Here is a 24,518-nt window from a genome sequence, read left to right as displayed (position 1 = left end):
TAAAGGATATACCTTCTTCGTCTAAAGATATAATATTCTACTATGAAAAATTAAAGGTGCACATCATAGTTATTTGTTTCAGAGTCAGCCCTTTCTGGGCGAACAGACAATATGCCATTTCAGTCAGCCTTTGCCTTGAAGTTTGAAAAATAAAGATGCGATTAATTGTTATAGCTATGGGTCGACGGATGGGGTTGAAGTTTTTTTTTTCTTCTTCGAAATGATAACCTTTTTATTTTTGGTCCTTTTCTTCGTCGACTCCTTTTATTTTTGTTTGGGTGGGTGTGTGCAATGAACTAATTGGATATGGTGAAGAATATTTTTTTTCTTCTTCTCTTGCTTCCGCATTATGAAGGATATCATAAGGGTTACTCAAGGAAAAAATATTGTGCGGCAGGATTAAATGGTTGTTATCTCGAAAGTGATTTGTCATTATTTTTTTCCATAATGTTCCTTTGGATGTTTAATCCTTGAAGTATTTTTTTATCCCCTTTTTTAGAAAAAAAGGCAAAGAAGAAAAAAAAAAAATATTTGCCAAAAGTAAAAACAAAAGAATTTTACGGAGGGAGTGAAATTTTTCGCGCTTTAAACTTGATTAAGTAATTGATATCAATTCACTTAGAAAATTAGAACAAAAAAACTTGGTTATTGATCTTTGTTCCTATTTAATGGGGGTGGTAGACCAGAAATTTGAATTTGGGGATAGCGGGAAAAAAATCAATATCTCTACACGATAAAGCTTACAATTTTTTTTCTAATGAAACTTCCATTTACTTAGCAAGAATTTTAAAATTTAATTTTTTTCTCTTGCTTTTTTTATGAAAAAAAAAAAACACCCCTCTTTGAAGGGAGGATTATCAACCCAAGTGTACTTAACATTTTAGGGCCGGGCTATTCAAATAAACTTTGAATGACACCAGAATGGTGCTTTATAGAAGAAAAAATGTTTAAATAGTCTCCTTTTGAAGTGAAAAGAGCGAACAAAAAAAAAAAAAAAAATAAACAACCATCAAACCAGGATGAGGAGGTATTACTTTCAATTTGTGGGCTATTTATTCCAATGAGTTTCACTTTACTTTATCTTTTGTGGTTTTAAAGATTGAATGAAACGCAGCTCAGTGTATTATGAAATGATATCATAGAAAAGATTGTTCGTTTCGAAGTAAAAACGTTGGCATTCCTATGGTGAGAATGACTATGGTTGACAAGTTTTGGGCGTTTCAGCCAAGAGATTTAATGTTTTTGTTTTTATTAAATTTATGATTAAATTTTTAAATAAAAAATGCTTTACAACCGTGTTTTACTGGTAACTGTGTACGTAATTTAGTATTTAGTAGATTGCAGGGTAGATAAACTAAACACGATTCCTTGGGATAAGAAAAAGTATTGGTTTGTTGTGGGTTACAAAGAACCATCAAATAATGGGATGAATATACCTTTAAGAAAAAAGTCATTTCTATATCTCGAGTGTAAATGACAATGTGTCAATGGCAATTAATCTAGGAAATAGTTACATTAGCGCTTTCTTATACCGAGAATCAATATTAATTTCGTTTAAACAAAAGAGCTGACCAGCGAACTTTATTTATTATTAATTTTGTATTCTTTGCTTGAATTAAATGAATTTTCTTTTTGAATAAGTTGTATTTTAAAAGAAGTTTCAAAATAAATACAGAAATAGATTTAGATATAACATCTTTAAAAGGTTAAACCTCAGCTTGAATAAAAAGATTTCTGAAAACCCTTCACAGCTGAGAGTAGTCCAAAATCATTCATTTTAAAATAAGTACATAACTTGAATGCACTTGCCTTTTATATAATGAACCACTGTTTTCTAATTATTTACTCATGCATTCGAAATCTAGTTGGTTTAAAAAGACAATCCTAAGAAGGAGTTTCTTCCTTCACAAACGTGAAAATAAAAAAACATGAAAATATCAAAGATTTGGACTGTTTCAATAAAACAGAAATAAAAATTATGTTACAAGATTCAAAAACAAAAAACATAATGTAGTTCATAGGGTTTCAGTGGGATCTGATGAGTTTGGTACAGAAATGTCCTACCTTACATTCAGATTTGAAAAAAAATCGGTGCTCTTGTATTTCCACGAAAAAATCGGGCTCTCCTGTACCAGCCAAAACACTTGTTAGAAACAATTTTTAAACCCCGAAACAATTTGTGGTAATGAATGTTCTAACTTCACACACTTTGTACATATTGAATATTGAATAATTACTCCAGTTTTATGCTTATATCAAGAGGCTTTAAAAGCGATAACAAGTATTCTTTCCATCTTTTATCAAGAACTTCTAGTAAAAGATCTTGCCACCTATCCGCATGATTTAGATAGGTGAACAAACAATATTTTTTTTAGAGAAAATTTAGGTTGAAAGAAGTATTGTTCATAATTTTTAATGAAATAAGGTTAAAAAACTATTTACTTTACAAAAATAGTAAAAACAAAATTGATATTGCAATTTGGGTTGCCAACTTTTTTAAGAAGGAATAGAGTATATTTGATTTTAGGGACGAAAAAAAAGAGTGCACTTGAAAAAAGAAGAGTACCAATTATTTCATGTCTTGAAAATTTTTTTTTGTTTTTCTTGCCGTACATAACTTTTTTTTGTTGTTTTTACAATTATGTGTAGTGTATGACTCCAAACGTTCAAATTCAAAATTCATATTTCTTTATTTAATATCTACCTATAACCTTAAGATTTCTTTAAGTAAAAAATCAAGGTATTAATATTTGAGCTTCTTATTTCTTTTTATTTCGATGAATTAGTATTGCAAGGTCAAGAAAAATACCATCAGTTGCGATTGACCAAAATTATTGTGATTTGTACTCTCTAAATTACCTACAATTGTTGAAATTTAGATATTATAAGGTCGAATATTTTAAGCCTCGTTTTTAAACTAAATAATAAAAATTTATTTGGTGGTCTTAAGCAAAAAAAGAGTATTTTGACGTACTCTATCACAGTTATAGATTATAGAGTACACATACGTGAAATAGAGCACAATACTCTTTTTTAGAGTACGGCATGGCAACCCTAATTGCAATCGATAGATTTAATGAATATAATGAAAGTCACACATACAAACAAAAAATTTAAAAATCTAAAGTTCGACGTTTGAAATATTTTTCACTAAGAGCCAATTTTTCAATCTTCTAATATACAGTCAGTTAACTGTTCGACGAATAAAGTTATTATAGTACAGGAAAGTTAGTAAAAAAACAAGCATATTGTGGAACGAAATATAGGACTCCTGAATTTTTCAAATCTGAAAGAGGGACATTAGAAAAGCTTAAGTCCTGGTTTTCGGGACGCCACCCCCCTGGCGAAATCCGCCATTTTGGAAAACGCGAATCGCTCTATATCTCCAAAACTATTAATCCTAGAGAAATGATTATCAGACCAAAGTTCTTGGAAATTTAATTATCTTTTTCTTTGTAATACATTATTTTTCTGAGCGGGCAATAGTTTTGAGGTTATGTTGTTTTAATTTATTTTTTTTCGGTTTTTTTAAGATTTTATCATTTCCGGTATTAGTTACATACATTTTTAAACAGTTAAAGTTATAGACCATCAAATTTCCAATAATTTGGTATATTTTTGAAAGTCATGCGATGTATGAGTCGAAAGTTATTGATCTGAAAACTGTAGTCTAAGTATAGGAAAGTTAGTAAAAAAACAGACAATTTGTAGAACGAAATAAAGGGAGGCTGATTTTTTCAAATCTGAAAGAGGAGTATTAGTAAAGCTTAAGTCTTGGTTCTCGGGACGCTAAGCACCTGGCGAAATCCGCCATTTTGAAAAACGTGAATTGGTCTATATCTACTAAACTATTGGCTTGACCGAATAAGTTACTTAACCAAAGTTGTAGGTAATATAAATATCTTTTCTTGTACATGCACTGTTTTTCAGCGAGGACAACACTTTTGAGGTTATTTTGTTTTTTTTTTGTTTTATTTTTTTTTATTTTTCTTAGTCTCTATGATAGAAACATAATTTTTTAGCATCATAAAAGTTGGATGTTTGACTTAAAATAAAATATGTGTACCACAATATTCTACGGTTTAACATAACCCACCTTAATAACTAACTTCCTCTCATATCATATGTTTCTTGTTCTTACATTACGTTTATACCTATTTTAGGTATAAACCTTATGCAAAAACATATTAGTATATTTTTAGAAAATCCCTGCTATTAAAATTCCGTATCTTTGGTTTGAAAAATCATATAATCTTCAAAAGTATACCAAATTAATGGAATATTGATGTTCTACAACTCTAATCATGCTTAAAAATTTTTTTTTTCTATCATAGACAATGAGAAAAATAACCTTTAAAGTGTTGTCCTCTCAGAAAAACAGTGAATGCACAAGAAAAGATAGAACCTACAACTTTGGTTAAGTAACTTATTCGGTCAAGCCAATAGTTTAGTAGATATAGACCAATTCACGTTTTTCAAAATGGCGGATTTCGCCAGGTGCTTAGCGTCCCGAGAACCAAGACTTAAGCTTTACTAATACTCCTCTTTCAGATTTGAAAAAATCAGCCTCCCTTTATTTCGTTCTACAAATTGTCTGTTTTTATACTAACTTTCCTATACTTAGACTACAGTTTTCAGATCAATAACTTTCGACTCATACATCGGATGACTTTCAAAAATATACCAAATTATTGGAAATTTGATGGTCTATAACTTTAACTGTTTAAAAATGTATGTAACTAATACCGGGAATGATAAAATCTTAAAAAAACCGAAAAAAAATAAATTAAAACAACATAACCTCAAAACTATTGCCCGCTTAGAAAAATAATGTATTACAAAGAAAAAGATAATTAAATTTCCAAGAACTTTGGTCTGATAATCATTTCTCTAGGATTAATAGTTTTGGAGATATAGAGCGATTCGAGTTTTCCAAAATGGCGGATTTCGCCAGGGGGGTGGCGTCCCGAAAACCCGGACTTAAGCTTTTATAATGTCCCTCTTTCAGATTTGAAAAATTCAGCCGTCCTATATTTCGTTCCACGAAAAAGTCTATCTTTCCTGTACTATTAGGCTCATAAACAATTAGATAAAAACAATGAATTTTTCAATCAAGAATAATTTATTCTACAGAATAAAAAAAAAAAATTGTCAAATTCAAAAATATTTAAAATTAAACGTCATTTTTATTCATGATTGTTTTTGTTTTCTTGTGTTCCACTGTATTTTTTTCAAAATTCTTTCAAAACAGCTTTGACAACTGACACAATATTTTTGTTAAGATTATTCCTTATATAAATTTTTATTCGTCTCTGAAAAAAGCAGATAGTTTTATTCTAGGGAATAAGCTATATTTGCTTGTTGAAAAATTGATTTTTTCTCTATCCTTAGGAATAAGTACTAACTGACTGTTTAACTGACTATTGAAAAATTGGCCCTAAAAATAATAATTAAGATACCCATCAAATTTGTATGTTATTAGAAATAAAAAAAAAAAAAATAAAATAACTTGACATGTTTTTTGTCAAATTTTTAACTGTTTTTAGTTATGAGTTTTATAACAAATACACACTATAATATTTTAATTGGACTGTTTAACAAAAAAAAAAATAAAAATACTTTTCTCGGGATCTAGCACACTTTGAAGGGCTTGTTGAAAATACCTAAAACTCCATTCTTTCATTATTCAATAAATTTTTCAAAATCTGGGTCTGTAAAAAGGTTTTTTTGCCCGTTCCAGATATTGCAAAAATTCTAATATAATATGCATAAAGCTTGTGTCCGTTAATATTCGTATGGCAATCAGGGGTGTTTATGATGAGGTGACGACACCTCTGTTACAACGATAACATACAAAATAAGCTTTAAACATCATACAATCATTTGTTTTTGCTCTCCACTGAAAATTCTTAAATTGAATATCAAATACAAAAAAAAAAATTAATTAAAAAAAAAAAAGAATTTAAAGAAGAGCTCTTTAATTAATTAAAAGTCCCAACTTGCCAGTTCTGATAAAAATGTGACAATTCTGCTATTATTGTTAAATTAAAAACCCAACATACCAGAGACATGTTTCTTATTTATTTATTGGTTTTACGAAAGCCCAGGAATCTTATCTACATAAATGAAACCATTATTATTTGCCGTAACCGAATTGTTGATTTAAATTTATGATTTAAATTTTAAAAGATACGAGAAATGTTTTTTTGAAAGCATAAAACTCACTTAAACAAAAGAGCTGACTAGCGAACTTGATTTAAAAAAAATTTGTATTTTCCTGTTTCTTCTCTTAAATAAAATAATTTTCCATTAAAATATCAATGGTACTCTTATTTGAAAGACTTTTCAAAATTTAAAACCTAGCTTCAGCATTTATTCAAGCATTTATTTTAGCATTTATTCAGTCTGTAGGCTAGCTATATGAACAAAGTTTTTAACAGAGCGTATCAAAGCAATTTTTTTTTTTTTTTTTTTTTTTTTTTAAGATAAACCTTAGCATTTAAAGAGTTCTAAGTTTGTTTGCGAAATGAAAGGGTTAACAAAACTGTAAGGAGACCTCCACATGTGACATGCCAATTTAGAGAACAAATCTTGTAGGTCATTATTGATTCGGGATTTCTGATCTGTGTTTTTTTTTTTTTCGATAACATAATCAAAATATGTCAAGTTTTTGGCATTCAAATTTACAAGAAATTAAATTCAATTGTTTTAAGTTGTTTTAAGTGAAAACAAAGAGGTTTTGGTATATTTTCTTCGCTAACGTCATCTATTTCTCCGATTGTTTCTATTTTTTTTACCTAAATTCCTACATATATTTTATTTTCAATTGAATGTGTTGGCAATTTTCTTTTACATTGTTTTAAACTGATTTTCTATAAAGTGATAACAGAAAAGCTATACAAAAAACACTAAATGCCTTTCACTTGAAAACATTCACCCAAAATCGATTAATCTAAATTTCAACAAGTCACGTTAGAGTTTAAAACGATTAAATCAGTTTAACTCACACGTGGATATCTATTTTTTTATGATTTTCATTTTATGGTATTATCTGAATATCAAAACACTCTTTTGTAGAGGGTGACAGCAGTTTGAAGGACAAATGAACATTATACAAAAGCAGATAGGTTACATTTGGATTGTGAGTGAACAAAATAAAAAAATAGAAGCAACACACTCATACACAAAAAAAAACTCTCCCTTGAAAAAGATTTCAACATGTCATCTTGTCTAGCAGGCAACATCATCTATCACTCTGAGACTTGACCTTTTTTTTGGTTAAACGTTAAACCGTATACCATGAAACGACAACAAGGACGATACATGCTAAAGCTGATACGGAGCTTTTCTCTTCAAAATGGCTAAATCAACTTTTGATGCCAAATGCGGTTCTTGATGAAAGAAATACATATATTTACATTTATTTAAGGACTTGATATTGATGTCCTTTGTATATGTGTAATCTAATGTGCAGGCGTATTATATTACCCACCTCACTTTGATGCGTTAATCGAATTCTTAATTTAATGATTTTATCACGCTGGCAAATGGTGAACTTGTATATTCTTGATATCATGTAAGGATGATGGACAACAATCCAAAATAATTTGTCACCGCAATTGCTTTTTGCTGTCACAATTGCCGCACAATTTTGGGGGCAAGCTAAATTCCATTTGTACGTATTTTTTTTTTGTCGTTACATCTGCTGCAGATGTTTGCTCATCTCGAAGAGGGGATGTCAAATAAATTGTGTGTCTGTCTTATTAAGGAGCTGCTGATTGATTTGCATCAAATTTTGATTCCCAAAAAAGACATGATTGAGTTTTGATTTTTTTTTTTTATTTCGTCCTTGAAGTGATCGATCACTTGATTGGATAAATTAATAAAAAAAGAAATATGTTTTTTTTTTTACAAATTGATTTTTTAGAAGTAGAAGTGTTACGAGGGATGGGGTTCGTTTGCTTTGTTTTTATTTCAATTTGGCACCGAAAAAAATATTCATTTCCATATCCTTTAACTTTAGTGTTGACCGTGGAATTGTCACTAAGTATACAAAATATATTCCAGGACTCCCCCATTTTAAAATAATGAAAAGAAATTCCATCAATTACATATCATTTTAAAAAAGAAAAAAATCTTAAAAACGCCATTTTGTGGTTTCAAATGGCTTCATTCATGGCAAAAATTTGCATCGAAACACAATTTGTTAAATCAATTGATGGCGCACTCTGCACAATCAGTTTAAACCAAAAAAGAAAAAAAAACCACTTCTAAACATAAAGTTACTTGAATCACAAGTGAGAGGAAACTGCTTGTGAAAATCGAGTTAAAAAAAAAATAAAGACAAAAAAATAAAAACACTCCAAAATCACCAACCAACTGCGGTTAATGTTTTTCAAATGCAAAACGGATTCAATTTTGGTCCTTGCCAAAAGCAACGACATTCTTTAAGCCATAAACCCCCACCCACCCACTCACAATGATTTAACAAATTTATCTCTTGAAAATAAAAATTTTAATATTTATTCACAAAAATTAGGGGTGTCCTTTATTTTAGTTTAGTCGTTTCTTTTCCATATCGCTTTTATAGCTATTATACACAACCGAGGCGATAATCCGTCCTTGTGTCCTCTTGAATTTTTAGCTAACAAATTTTATTTTATTGCGCACACCATCGTACCACCTGGATATAGGCAGAGTGATGGGAAATGAGAGTTCCGTGTTATCATTGCTTTAGTAGGATTTCATATCGCACGCAGTCCGAGGTTTCAAGAGAAACCATTAAAATCGTTTGGAATTTTTCCAATATATCAATGCGCCGCATTACAGGTATTTTATTTTTTTTTTTTATTTTTTTTTATCTCAAGACATCCGCCGAGTATCGATTTCATAAATAACTTTCATTCCATCGACCGGGTCGCAATTTCGTTGTATTTTAGCCTGGCGTTTCTTCTTGGGTTTCTTATCTAATTTTAAAAATACCGTTGTACACAGAATCTTTGGTTAGGAAAAAATTGTTTTATAGACATTTATATCTCCAGGTTCCTGGAGTATGGTGCGCTATAAAATTGTCGCATTCCTTGATGCTACCTTTGTTCCTTAAAATATACCGAAGTCAATGTAGAATAAACAGGGGTGGATTTTATTGCGAAAGGCATTAAAGTTTGTAGAGCTTTCGTTTTATATTAAAAAAAAATTGTATTCAATTACATATTAAGAACTGATTGTTAAGTTTTGGTTCAGTGACTTCATAAATATTAACAAATTAAATAAATCAATGCTTTTTTTAATAACTAAGTCTTCGTATGGTTTGGCCCAAGGCCGTTTACCAGACTGACACTTATTTAGTTTACAAATTTTCAATGAACAAAAACCAAAACAATCGGACTGAAAACAGTTGATACACCGAAAAAAAAATTTGATAATAACAGCTATCAAATTAACATTTTTCAGTGACAAAAGTCGTCCAACAATTAAAATATCAATTTTGATATTTTATCATATCATTTTGATATTTTTAATTTGGCTCCAAGAAATTAGGCCCCAGGAAATAAGGCCCCAATAAAAAAATGAAATAAGGCATAATTTCATTACGAAATAAGGCCCGCATGAAATTAGACCCCAACACTTATTTTGGGGCTTACTTTCATTTTATTTTAAAAACAATTTGGGACTTTATTTCATATTTCATAATTTACATAAAAATGCTATACTAAATTATCTTTCAAAAAAAAACTGTTGTAAAATTCCGCTTATCAAGGACCCAGAATTGGCAAAGTATCGCATATTGTGGACTCCCTGTTGGTTTGCAGCAATATCTTTACATTGAAAAGCATTAGTAAGTAACAGAATAGCTGAAAAAATCGCGCGATTTTTTAGCTATTCTGTTATTTAATAATGCTTTTCAATGTTAAGATCGTGCTGCAAACTATTCTGTTACTCCCTGATGGTTTGCAGTACGATGTTTACATTGGAAAGCATTAGAAAGTAACAGAATAGCTGAAAAATCGCGCGATTTTTCAGCTATTCTGTTACTTGCTAATGCTTTTCAATGTAAACATCGTGCTGCACTGCAAACAAATGCCTTTCAATGTAAAAAACCATCAGGGATCATTGAAAAAAAGCATTAATAAGTAACAGAATAACCGAAAAAAAACACAACAACAGTTTGAAACATCCTTGAGGAACAATTTTAAAAGTTCCGTCCATAAAGATGGTTCTGTTGGTTTGGGGTGATATTTCATTACCAAAAATAAATTAATTATGAAAAAGAAAAATTGGGGTCTTATTTCATTTTTCTAAAAAAGTTTAAAACAAGTTGGGGCTTTATTTCATTTATTTTTGGGGCATTTTTTCATTTCGATGGGGCCTTGTTTCACTGGGGCATATTTTCATTATGAAAAAATACCCCAATTTGGGGCCTTATTTCATTTTTTCTTTTGGGGCTTTATTTCCTGGGGCCTAATTTCGCGGAGCCTTTTAATTTCAGGTGGGATAGTGAAAATTTCACTTTGACAATTAAAATATCCTTTTAAAATTTTTTAAGTTTAAGTGCATAGTAAAAATTTCACTTTTGACAATTAAAATATCAATGTTAACTAGATTTTACGTTTTAGTTTATTATAATGAAACCTATTTCTTTCCTTTTTATTTTTATTATTTTTATTATTTTAAGAATTTTCTTTCTTTTTTCAAAATATTACTGAAAGTGAATATTCTTTACAAAATAATAATAAAATTTATTTTTTCTATTATAGGTGATATAATTTTTTTGTTTTTTTATCCCAAACTATGTGAAGTAAAATCTTAGTGCCGATCAAATTTTCTCAGTGAATCATACATTTTACTTCGAAAAAACACAAAGCGCCCTTAAATTAGTACACATTAAGAATTTTTTATTTAATATTTTTCAATAATTTGGAATGAGAAATTGATATGAAAAAATGATAATAAAACATAAAAAAAAATTTCCAAAATGTGACATTTAAATATCATCCTGATAATAAAAATATTGTTTTAACATTTTAAGGTCCAATTTATTCACACTCCATTAAATTTAAAGTCGCCATTAAAAAAGGGAAATTTTAAAATTTGTATGCGATTTGACAGTTTTATAATTTTTAATGGAGCCTTTAAAAATGATGGAGAGTGAATAAATTGGGCCTAAATATCATAAAACACATTTTATAGAGCATTTTTGGCTGATATTTAAAAAATGTTAATTTGATATTTAAAAAATGTTAAATTGATATTGGTTTTTTTTTCGGTGTACCCTTTCAAGCCTTATAGGTGTCATTCGTATTGGTGCTGGGGTTCTTTCTCCATATATTTTTGGGCATTCTCCTTTAAAATTTGTTTGCATTAAAAAAATACTTTTGTTTTAGAAGTTTTTACAAATCGAAAATTCGTTGCACTAACACAAATTTTTTGGCATTTACATAAAAAAATATTACAAATCAAAAATATTTTGCAATAGAAAATTTTTATCAGTGCAAAATGTGTTCATTAAAAATTTTTTCCCATAATCTTCGTCGATTTTCTAACAATTGTGTTTTTTTTTTATGTTTCAAAAATAAAAATAAAAATTTTAAAATCCAATTTATGTAGGTAATTTTTAAAACATTCGATTTTTATTAATGTTAAGTCAATATAAAACCTTTGCTTTAAAAAAATTTCAAACTTGAACCAGTCATTTGGGGGATAAAAGTATTTTTTTTAATGGAAACAAATTTTAAATTTCTCATAAATATTTTTTGTTAATTTAAAATTCATTTTTTATAGATAATGAAATTTTTATAAACCGGAATCAGACATGACGATATGAAAACATCAGTTAAAAGTTAAAAACAATTTAATTTAATTTATTTGTTTCATTTGACCTGAAACCCATTCACCAATATAGCTTATAGGTTTCGAGATACTGCAAAATTTTCTCTAAAACAGCCTTAGTAGTTCTAACAAAGCTGGGTTTTTTATTCAAAAAATAATTTATGATAGTTCTGATATTATTAAAGGATATTGTTATTAAGTTAATAATATTAACCTAATTAAAATTAAGCATTTTGAATCGTTAACAGCAATTGCATGCAACGCAATCGTGTATTTCATTTGAAATAACTATCAATCAAATAAAGAAAAGTGTTGAAATATTTTTTGTAGGGGATTTATTGATCTAAAAGTCTTACATATTATGTAATACTTTTTGATATTTTTCACCTTTTGAAAACTATACAAAAAAAAATAATTTTTCGCTTAGGTGGAATTTCAAAATGTCCACTTGTATTTTTTCTCAGAAAAGTACATTTTTGTTCAATACCTATAAAGTTTTTTTTTGTATTTAAGTATTTTTTTAAGCCCCACAAGGCGCCAGAAGTATCAAAATCCCACTCTGATATCAGAGTCCGTGCCAAAGTAAGCTGCAAAAATTGTCTTTGCTTTGTGGTTTTTTGATTATATATTTACTATCGCTGCTGCTGAGAGGTTATAGAATGTATCTAGAAGTGGTGCATAAATTTCCCTCAAAGTGCGCCTTGAGATTTTTGAACTCGTTAGTATTTTGTTGTTGTTAGCACCCTCTTGTTAAAAAAAAATACTCCTTCACACACCTTCACCTTCACACTTCATCATAAGCAAAGAGAATTTCCGTTTTTGACGGTTTACTATGTTGTATAAAAGGAAGTCAAACCAGGAAGACGAAAGTAAGAAATTTTAAGCTATCGCTTCTGATTCGATTGCATACAAAAGAATCAAGTTACACAGCAGAATCTATAAAGGATGGAGTTTCCCTCTTTTCGAGTACGGAGAGATATCTGTTTGGCAGAGGTGTTGACTTTTCAGTTAGATATGAGTTTATGTCTGAAGTGTAAAAACACCACAGCAAGTGCAGCCGGAAAGAAAGGAAACCAAAATGATTTTATGCTTGTGGAACATTTTACCTGTGGTAAAGGAGAACTTTTGCACTAGGTGGGTAGATGTCGTTGTCTATTTTACTAGTAGATTTGGGTTTGGGAGAATAGATTGCAATCTTTAATATCCTGTGCAAAGGACAATAAAAACAACTTATCTTACAGTATCGGAAAAAGTATATAAATTTTGTATTTTAAGAATTTATAGTCACAGAATTATTGCTTTTGTGCTGTTACATTTGTAAGATTTTATATTTGTGGTCTTCTGAGTAAATGAACGACTTATTTCATAAGTTATGATTTAAAAGGGGAAAAAGTGGATAGAAAATGAGAAAAAACATGGTATATAATTTTTTGAACAAAAACTATACTTTCGTCAAGAGTTAAATTTTGTTTGACGTAATTTTTTTTGAATTTTTAAAATTTAAACGTTTTCTTTATTATTTTTTTTAAAAACTTTTTGAGGTTATCAAAAATTGATAAATTAAATAGTCAGAAAAATCTGTCCAACTTTTTTGCGCCAACGTATTTTATCCAATCCATATGCTCGATATCGGTCAAAACGTGTGCTCGGGTAATAAAACTCAAGTATTTTCCGTAAACTTACCGATAAACATATTTTAACTACCATGTAAGCCATGTAAACTGTTCAGAGTGCGCGCTGAGTTCACATGCTTGTGTGTAAATTCTGTTTTGGCGGGTAATTTATGGTTGTTGGATTCACGTGTCAACCACGCGATTCACCCCTTGGATATTGTTTCCGCTCTCGAAAAAATGATACATGACTTTGTTGAAACTCTTAAAAACTGGGTGAACTTGCAGAATTTGTGTATATAACAGAGGTACTTTTTAACATCCTTATGTTTGGATGGAGGATTCGTGTAAGGACACACGTTTAAAGTCGATGACACATACAATCCGCGCGAACTTATTGTTCTTACTGTAAGGGAATATGGGATATACCTCATTGTCATACCTATAACAACTGTTTACAGTTACTTGAATGTTTTAAACGTTGACTTTTCACGCTCTTTTAAACATCAGCAATAAATGAAAAGATTTTGTTGAAAATCGCAAGTAAAGGCATTCATCCCTTGTTTGGTATTTCCTCCTTTAGGCTTCTGACGGTAGATATTCCATTCCTACTTGTGTTTTTTTTTTTATATAAAGAGGATATGAGAATTGTTTATGGTCCAAGTTGAAACTTAGGAAATTAAAATCTTCTCGAGGGAAAAGACCTTGTGTCATTTTTTTTATCGTTTGTTTTTTTTTTGTAGTTGTTGTTGGTTTTTTTTTTTTTATCCGTGACAAATTAAAACTTTAAACCACAGTGAATTTAAATTCCATGGCCTTAGGGAAAAATTAAATTGCGCATTGGGAGACAGTCCGAAAATTATCTTTGCTTTATCTGATACTTAAGTTGTTTTTATTTTGTTTTTGTTTATTTTTTTGTTAAAAAAAGCGTGCGACCAACGACATGGCTTTGAGGTATTTTTGATGTTTTGTTTATGGGACAGTTTTTTTGTCTTTGAAATGTTCTTAAAATTAACATCATCTGACCCTATTATTCTTGGGTATATGAATGAAATATATTGCATCGTCTAGTACCTGTTCGTAGGTATAGAAATTGAGTTTTGTACGAATCAGAATTTTTTTTTCACACTTCAATTGTGCATATTCTTTCTCATCACTAAAGTAGGTGTTTAAAACTTGATTTAAGGTGAAGGTGATGCTGGTTTTCTATGTGAAAAGCATTTTCCGTAACTGAAAATTATCAGTTATAATAAAACTGACCGCTTTCAAATAGGTGTAGAGAGCAGGTATAACGTAAATTTCTTCTGTTTACAAGTTAGCAAGGCGGAATATTTCAATACGAAAGTACTATCATTGGCAGTTGGGAGTCAAAAAGTAAGATCTTGTGACCCAGTACTATAGTTTGACTATTTAACTTAATACAAATTGATTTGATTTGGCAACAAAAATGCGGTTAAAATCAAAGTCATTGGCGGATCCAGAATTTTGTTTTGTTGAATGTTTTTTGCTTTGCTTTTTTTTTATTTTTTTGAAGAACTTATACAATATTCCAAATTGTTGTTTGGTCAGTAAAAAGGTGACTTTAGAATCTTCAGGTGAAATTTGTAACAAAAAATGTAATAAATAACCATCAAAATGAGTATTGCTTTCTCACTGAAAAGCCAGGAAATGTCAAAATATATATCAGGAAAAATCCGAATATTTTCTGTATATGAGAGAGCATTTTTTTGTGTGTTTCCTGTTCATGTTATGTTTTTATCTGTCCACAATATCGAGATACATAACTGCACTGAAAGTATACTCTTCACTTATTCTTTCTTCTGGGGTGACGAAAGTAGATTCTGTTTGCAATATTGTTTATGATTTTTTACTTGTGTACATGAAAGTACCAACGTATTTTAACTCTGGAATCTCAAAAAAGGCAAAAATAAAAATACGGAGTAAAGTTAAAAACAAGTTATAAATTAATTTTAATTTTTAATTATTTTCTTTAACCATTATTTCTATTTTATTTTTACTCAAATAGATTTTTCAAATAGATTTACTCAAATGTAAAAGTCAAAATAAATATAAGTTTTAAATTTTGAGTTCGTCAGAAAAGAGTTTTGGGAGGTAAATTCTTTCTTTTTCGGAATTTATCAATAACCATTGTTTAAAAACATGAGGAAATAAACATTTTTTTTATCGATATTTTTTTCGAACTCTCCAATTTGTTTCTTACAAATTTTAAGGAGCTTATTCCTAATAAGTTTAACAAAAATTTTGCTGTTCATAACCTTATAAAAATGGGAAATTTCTTTTTAACAATTTTCAACACCTTCTAATTTTCGACACAATTTGACTTATAAAATGATTATTTCTATCACTTGCGTTACCAAGACTGTTGTAAATACGTTACTTAATTATATTCCTTGGAATAGATTACCATAGCAGTAGCTAAACCAAGTCAAAAATTAATGGATATTGTTCCTAGAGGAACAAATGAGAAATCACTAAATGAAGCTTACCTTTACCCCTTTTGAGAAACTCATTCATTAGTTAGCCTCGTTCAAACAAAAAAGCTGAGCAGCGAACTTTATTTATAATTATTTTTTTTAATTTTTGTATGTTATACAAACTTTGATACAAATTATTTCTCTTAAAACTATTATCAACTATACTCCATACAGTTTTTGGATCATTCGCATATTTGATAGTAAACTTCATATAGGACTATACAGATCAGAAATTCATAGATGATAGTATACAAGAACTTTTGATTAGGATTGGATTGAAATTACCCTTTAAATTTTCTGTATATTTTTCGTATCAAAAATAGAACTAAAATAATACTTTGTTTTAAGAATAAAAATTTTAAATTAAATAATAAATACGAAAATAATTTTGTTGTTGTATTTAGTTCAAAGTTTTGTTAATTTTCTAAAAATAACTTTATGTGGATCGATCTGGCACCATTATTTTGGAAAAAAAAAATACAGAACTTTGTTTTGTTTAACTGATGGATATGTTTTTTTTTTATATGCAAAACATTCTGTCTATTTTTTTTTTGCTGTATTAACAAAAAAGCCTGAAAGAAAAATATTTTTACATAAATAAGTAGTTTCGTCAATGTCACCTCAACTTGCAACCTTGAGATTATCGCCGGAAGGGTATTCAAATGAAGTGCCTCTGTCTTTTGCATAAAAAGAAACGTAGTAAAGTCGTGTGTGTGTATGTGGATTGTGTGTGCGCATTCAACTGACATGACGGAAGAAAAATGTCATCTATCATCATCTCAGTAAAAGACAAAAAAAGATAACTTCAAGACTTCAACTCTCTGGCTGGCAGCAGCTAGCGTCAGAAAAAAAAGGGGAGTTTCTTTGAATTTGCTTAAAGTCTGTCATATTCCGCACACCCTCTGTCATAAAGTTTATGTTGTGTTTTTTTTTATTCATTCAACTCACTTCCCTTTCAACGAAGAAAAATTTAAATATTTTTGTCTCCATTTAGAAATATAGCTCCGCATGTTAAGCTTATACGTATATGAAAACAAATCAAGTGAATTCCATTGAAATATAAATGTCAGCCATTATGACTTTTATAGATACTTATAGCCACCATTTCAAAGCTTAAACAAGTCTTTTAAGATAAAATTGAGATGAATTTTGTGGTAAATTTTTATGTCGTCATGGAGATGATAATTTATTTAAAAATTCTTGTAAGATATTTTATCTCATCTGTTGAGCTCTATTTCACAAGAAAACATAATTTTTCTATATGAAGATTAAACTGCTTTGAAATTGGTTTTCTGCAGTCAAGTCACGAACTTCAGAAGCACACAATCAAAGGGTTGTTTAACCTAATATTAACCAGCATTTTATGTACTACATCCTGTATTCCAGGATGGTCATTTCTTGCCAATGGACTTTTATCTAACCGAAGAAGGACTCTTTATGGTTCTTGCAAGAAAAAGCGACAAATTTTATCGAATTGATATACAAAAAACTTTGGTCAACTTTTGGTAAAGTTGTGGTCAAGTGTTCAAAAGAAGCTGTTATGTAGTTTTCAGGGGAAGTTCATCACAGCGGATATAGCCAATAACCTTATCTTGGCTATATTTGCCAAAAAATGACGTAGTATTTCCTTGAAAGTTTTTAACAGAGTTTAAAAAATGTAAGCTCCATGTAAATTCAAAATTTTCAAGCTTCAACATGTTGTGTACAGTTTTTCTTTTTATTTCAAAATCACCTCACACAAAAATGTAACATAAATAGATCCATCATTCATCATCATGGTGATTGTAAGTTGTAAACGATTCGACCCGGGTATATCTACCATTTTCCATAAGGGTGAATGGTTTATCTGTGTTTTAGTCTTTGATTGACAGGAGGTGTGGACATTGCAACCCTTAGTAGGTAGATAACCTCTAGAGAATTTGTGGGATGAACCGTTACATAATTTTGTGCGTCATGTGTGTGTTAGGGCATATTGAGCTTACAATTATATTTTTTTTGTGTTTTTATCTATCGAGTCTTGTATTTTAGGTTAATTTCAAATCAAGTGTATGTCAAGTTTGGGTGGTGGGATGGTCTTATATATAATGTTACCTGGATACAGCAATGTAGAAGTATCTATAATTTGATTTATAAACATAATATAACTTTGGGAACATTATTATTTTTTCGAAATTTGCTGAACGTTTCTTGTGGTAGTTGCTCATAGCACCCAAAATCACCCGAATTTCGAACCAAGAGAAAAGTTGTTTTCTAAAATATTTTTCTTGTATAATGTTACAAAATAACAAAAGTCAGAAAAAACAGTACAATTTTTTTTATGTAAGATGTATGCACAATCGTATTAAAAAGTAAATTTCCTAGCGAAATGAAAACAATTACGTTAGTGTACTTGCATATAATAACTTGGCAATTAATTTTTTGGCAAACTGATAGTAATCAAGCCAAAACAGTTTGTTTCAAACAGCTTGCTCAAAAAATGGTCTCAAAATGTCAGACTTTTCATCTATGTTGTGAGAAAAAAAGCCAAAATTAACTTTTATAAACCATATTTTTGTCAAACTTTTGTTGGTTTCCTAATTTTTGGAAAAGCAAAATGCATATAGGTACAATTTTTTTTTGAAAGGACAGACGAACACAGTTAGAGAGAAATGGTAACGGAGTTACGAATAACAGAGTTACGCGCGACAGAGTTACGGCCGTCAAAGTTACGCTAAACCGAAGTTACGAAAAACTAGAGTTACGAATTTTAAAAGTTATGTTAAGCTATGAAATGTGATTTTTGGGTTGGCAACAATTGCTAGGAACGATATGGAATTATGGAAACAAAAATAAGAGAATATCGATACGTAGGTGCAATATTAGTTGGACAAATAAGAAGTTAATTTCAATTATGTCCCCCAAACTTACATAAGTATACTTATGTTTTTTTTTCTATATCAACGTTTTTGCGATCTTCTCACAAAATACCTATCCAATCAAAATTTTACAAGATTAGATAACACCCATTTTCGCTTTACTCATTTAGTTCTGACCAATGAGAAAAATGGTAATCTCTTGTTTGTATTTCCATAATTCCATATCGTTCCTCGCAACTGTTGCCAACCCAAAAATCACATGTCATAGCTTAACATAACTTTAGAATTCGTAACTCTAGTTTTTCGTAACTTCGGTTTCGCGTAACTTTGACGGCCGTAACTCTGTCGCCCGTAACTCTGGTACTCGTAACTTCGTCGGTTTCCCAGTTAGATAAGGTATAATCCAATATTTATTCTTTGTGATACTTTACCAATATGACCAATACAAAGTTCAGCCTCGTTTCAAACTTAATTACATTTTTTTAAGCTTATACAAACTTAAGTTTGTCTTGATAATGTGACAATAAGATCTCCATTAATAAAATAAATAATGCGACAAACAATTTCTGCATGCACGTAATATGTAAGGTTGAAAAGATCGGACTTCTTAAAGCTATCTTCTTTTTCTATTTCTTACCAAACGTGGTAAAAAAAAGTCAATGAAAAGTCAAAAGTTTATTTATTTGGTTTTTTTTTTAATGAACGGGGCCTAACGTTTTTACATTGTTTTTTTTTAAGCTAAATTTACAGTTAATTGTCATTGTGTTTGTTTTAAATATTAATTCTGTTGGCAGCTTCTTAACTCGGGTTGTTCAGGTCCGGTTGTCATTGTAAAGGTTGGATTAGGGAGAGGTGAGGCTTTCAGCCACGATAGTGAGCTGATCCAGGATCAGCGTAGAAGGGTATGTTCTCTTCGTCGTTGATAAAGTTTAAAAAGCCACTGAGTATTAAGGAAAGTGTGGTTATGATTAATAATGCCTAAGCCGTTAAGACCGTTTTATTTAAAGTTAAGAAATAAGGTAGATAAGTTTTTTGAACACAGAAATTACTAAAAACATTTTACAAATATATTTAAGAATTTTAAAGTGGTTCAGAGTCTTAAATACTTCAACTCATTATATTAAATAAATATTTTCGTTCATAATGTTCGGAGGCAAAAAGTAATAAAGCAATTTATATTTGTATGAAAATTTTAACTACTAGTAGCTAATCTTACTTATAAAAATAAAATATTAATTAAATTTAACTAATCATTTTTTTTTCTTTTTTTTTCAGGTGAGACATCAATAAGTAAGTATCGACTTCCATCTTTTTATTAATTAATTAAAAAATTAAAAAAAAAAAAAAATAAAGAACAAAAAATGGCATTCTTTAGCTGGAAAAGTAAATTTGAAGTTGGTAATCGAACAAAAGTTTTTCTTAAAACTTTTCTCATATTATTTTTACAAAAAAAAAATAATCCATTTTTTTTTTGTTCCTATGCAAAACGAAAGTCAATAAATCAGAATCAAACAGCGATAAAACTTAACCACAAGTTCGCAACCGTGTTTAACTCGCATTCCTCTTCACTGGCTTTTATACCAAACGAAAAAACCATTAAAGCCAATGTCAGCTAATTACCCTTTTTTTATAATACTTGAAAGGATTTGTGCGCCCAACAGTCACAGTTATTCTCTGTTGAGAAAAAAATATATTCAAAGAAAAAAAAAAAAAACAAACAAAAATATTGTATCGGTGACTTTTGTAGTTTTGTATAAAAAGACAGACGTTTTGGTGTGGTTTTTCACCCTTCACCACCATGCCACCCTATAAAAGTAATTTATTTGCGTGGATAAGAAATAAAAATATGCAAAATTAAAGGAGTTACGCAAGAAGAAAAAAAAGAAACGAAAAGAACAACTTCCTTTAACCGAATCAGGGGTGTGCAATGTGCAATTTCTGCCTTTTTTTAACTAGGTTATGGTCGTTTTGAGGTTTATTTCCAATCTTGTAATTTTTTTTTCTCTTGCCTTAAGTTTGTCGTCACATAAATTTTAAACACTGTTTAATATTATTTATGTCCATGAAGAAAAAAGAAACAACAAAAAATAAATTTCCACCAAAATTGTAGAAGTTATTTATTTTTTTGCCAGCATTTTTATAGTCTGAAGACGACTGTTAGTAGCGATAAAGTTTAACTGAGGACAGAAAAAAAATAGAAGCTGAAGAAGAACAGTAACTGTTTTTCCAACATTGCATTTTGCAAATGGAAATTTTTTTTTTGTCTACTTTTTTTTGTGGTTACTGTAATTTAGCATTTTTAATGGTTTCAAAACATTTAGGTATGCTTTTTGGGGCAGAATTCCATTTCCGTTTTGAATAAATCTAGAAAAACAAACCGACATTTTGAGGCAGTTTTTTGTTGTTGTTTTTGTTACGAAATGAGAAAAATGTAACACGCAATTGAATATTTACTGCAGCAGAATTTATTTATTATTTTTTAATTTTCTTTTCTACGGTTTTTAAGCAAGAATAGTTCGTATCCAAGTTGTTAAAGGCTTTTTTTTTAGTAAGAAATAATACATAAATAAGTTTTGAGTTTTCAAAAGTCAATGTTGTAATAGGAACATAATTTTTGAAAACGGTTTTTTATGAAGAATAAAGAGTTTTGAATTTTCAAAATCAAAAATGAAGCAAAATTTCGAAAATGATACTTTTGATACCAAAATACAAAAATTTCTTGGAAATCCAAAGCTGCATTGATACGTTATTTTGCAGTAAATGTAACAACTTTTCGTGCTTACAGCCATTTTCTTTGAAATGAAAAAAAAAAAAAAAAAAAAAAACATGAACAAAAACTGAATCCTTATCCGGTGACTGGTTCGCCCTCTTTATTTTTTTGTGGGTTGTATTTTAAAAATTACTTGCACCGAAGGTATAATTTAGTTTTTTTTTTCCTTTTTTTTTGACGATTGCCTTTTAAAAATATTTTTTTTTATTTTTTGTTGATAAATGTATGACGACTAGGTGTACCTATAGTAACAGAGCATAGGTACCTCAACACCAAGTATATCTAGATATGAAAAAATGGTGTATAAGCTACATCGTACCTGCCTTTCTTTCATATCTCTGTTGTACCTATTCCCATTTTGGTTATATATAAGAACGTTGTCGTCGTCGTTGTTGTCCGCTTCCAAAAGCCGAACACGAATTTCCTGCGGTTGAGGAAATAATTACATGATTGAGGCTTTCTTGTGCATGTGGTTTGACTTAGCCTTTTTGGTTTTTGTTGTTGTTTTTTTGTTGTATACTAAGTCCACTTTGCCACACGAGAATTCTATGTCACTGGGAGAATGGCAATGGCGGCGGCAGCAGTGACTTCTGTTCAACACCATTTTTTGTGGTTGGACAAACGCCAGCTTAACATATTCATGTTATTTCTTTAGATACACAGGTTACAGATACTATCAAAAACAAGAGAACATGGCAAAAAACATTGTGTTTTTGTGATATTTTTGTATTTATTTATTCAATAGGGTTATGTAGAATAATAACAGGGGTGGAGTTGTTAGGTGTCATGCTTCAGTAAGTAAGGCGCTGGTTTTGAATTCACTTACTTTTTTGGTATTTGCAAATAATTTCGTTTGCAGAATTCCATTCCTCCGACAGCCAATGAAGTTCAACTTGAAGCATGTCAGCTTTAGCGTTTCAAGAGTAGCCAAAATCTTGATGAACTTATATATTCTCTGCATGTTGACAGATTAACAGCCTTCCACGCTGCTTAAGATTCAACAAATCATCACAATTTTGTTTCAACAGTTATTTTTTCATTCTGGCATTGGCATATTATAAAAAACATTTAAAAAACACGAAAAGAATCTCTTTTAAATAATACGGCAATATTGGAATTCAAAATCCCTGGAATTCGCAGTTTCGTAAGAACTATGCGAAGCAAAATTATTTTATGAAAGTTCTCCAAAGTTAATCTCAAATTGTTCAAAAGTGTTTATCCTTTACGTCCTACTAAACTGACGATTAAGTATTAAAAAAAAAAACGGTCATAATTCTGTTTAAAAAAATTATGTACAAAATTTTAACAGTATTTTTCTAAACCTTTTTTTAGTTTTTTGTACGATTTTATAAAATTTGCTGCTTATTTGATTAGTTTCTTACTTTGTCAATTTTTTAAATTTTTATTTATTGTTTTTTTTTTTTGATAAATAATTTAAAAATATTAAGAAAAGGTTTTTTTAATGCTATTATTTTCGAAAAATAACTCAAAATGTATTGATTTATCTTCAAATGAAACTGAATACACAAAAAATTAATTAGAAAATGAATATTTTGTGCCACACAACATCTTTTCTAATTTTGAAAAACTATCTATGGATTTTATTTTATAGTCAAAATTTCGATCTGCTTCTCTTTTTTTTTGCCAGCAATCAAACTATATATACATAAAAATATATAATTTCAAGGATTCAAAAGATTTAAAATTTGTCTGTAAGTATAATACAAATGTATTTTGTCAAAAGTTTTTCTTTCTTAATTTTAAACAAAATTATTATAATTATTGCAAATAAAGTTTTTTTTTTTCAAAATATTGAAATTGGAAACATTCAATAAAAATGTTTTTTTACTGAAATATTTACTTAAAATAAAGGCGGTGTAGAAAATCTTGCAGTGTGTGTGTGCTAAAGTGAAATAACTCTGGCGAAAACCGAAAAAGAAAAACGTATTCCAAACTTTTGATCAATTTTTAATTTTTGTATTTTTTTCATATCATATAAAACTCTATCGATTATAAAACTCATGAAAAGAAAATTGAAGACAGAATTCAAAAATCTGAAATTTTCAAAACTCAAACATATTTTCATCAATTTTTTTGTAGGTATTCATAATTTTTCGAAAAAAATTGTAAAAAATAAGGAAAAAAATAATGTTTTGCTTATATTAATTAGGTATAAAAATTCAAAGATTTATGAAAATTAAATTTGTTTTGTGAAAAAAAAAAAAATAAAAATACAAAAAAAACAAAAACTTATTCTATTGGCATTACTATTGGGTCGAATGACGTCGGCTGCTTTATTTCAACTCATATTTTTAAACATGAAATATTTTTAGCATTTTAAACGAAAAATATTTCCTATTTTTGAATGGGTAATATTTCTTGAGGATAATAAACCTTAAGTAAAAAAGCGAACAATTTCAACCCTGATCCTTTAACACCAAAAGAAAAAAATCGAATTCACCTGAAACCATGTCCTTTCGTGTAAAACAAAAAAAAAATTCATTCAATCGGGATACATATCTATGTATTTATTTTCTATATATTTCGTGATGGCACATTTACAGACAACAAAGGGTATTATTTTTGTATCAAATCCATTAAAAATAAGGAAATAGAAAAACAAAAATAAAAACATGAATAAAGGTAACAATATCAAATATGTATGCAAAGGGGCAAAAAAGGCGTATAATTGAAAATGGCGGTTCTTTAATAATAATTTACTATAGAAACCATGGAAAGGGTGTTATCAAGAAGGTGTATAATAGCCACACAACAAGGTAGTAACTAAAACACTTTACAAGAAATGTAAATGTTCTACCGAAGGACTCTAATGTTTTATTGTTTAACTATTATTTGGTACAATAGAAAACTTTTGAAAAAAATCGATTCATGTTTGAAATTTGTTTAATTTTGTGAACTAAGGTATCCTTTTAAAATAATTGCCTTTCTTCGCTATATC

The 24,518-nt window shown here is 29.2% G+C and overlaps 1 protein-coding gene across 2 annotated transcripts in view; it reads left to right on the top strand.

Annotated features, from left to right (window-relative positions):
- The window catches only part of LOC129915312 (homeotic protein proboscipedia), an 84,380-nt gene that overhangs the window by 20,254 nt on the left and 39,608 nt on the right, over nt 1-24,518 (top strand). For both annotated transcript variants that reach the window (XM_055994799.1, XM_055994798.1), the window contains exon 2: nt 20,065-20,079. In XM_055994799.1, the coding sequence (XP_055850774.1) occupies nt 20,065-20,079 (15 nt within the window). The remainder of the gene's footprint in view (nt 1-20,064; nt 20,080-24,518) is intronic.

Source organism: Episyrphus balteatus, chromosome 3 (assembly GCF_945859705.1).
Source record: "Episyrphus balteatus chromosome 3, idEpiBalt1.1, whole genome shotgun sequence".
In the NCBI taxonomy this organism is placed as follows: domain Eukaryota; kingdom Metazoa; phylum Arthropoda; class Insecta; order Diptera; family Syrphidae; genus Episyrphus; species Episyrphus balteatus.
Note: the sequence above shows the minus strand (reverse complement) of the source record. Positions and strands in the feature narration are given on the sequence as shown.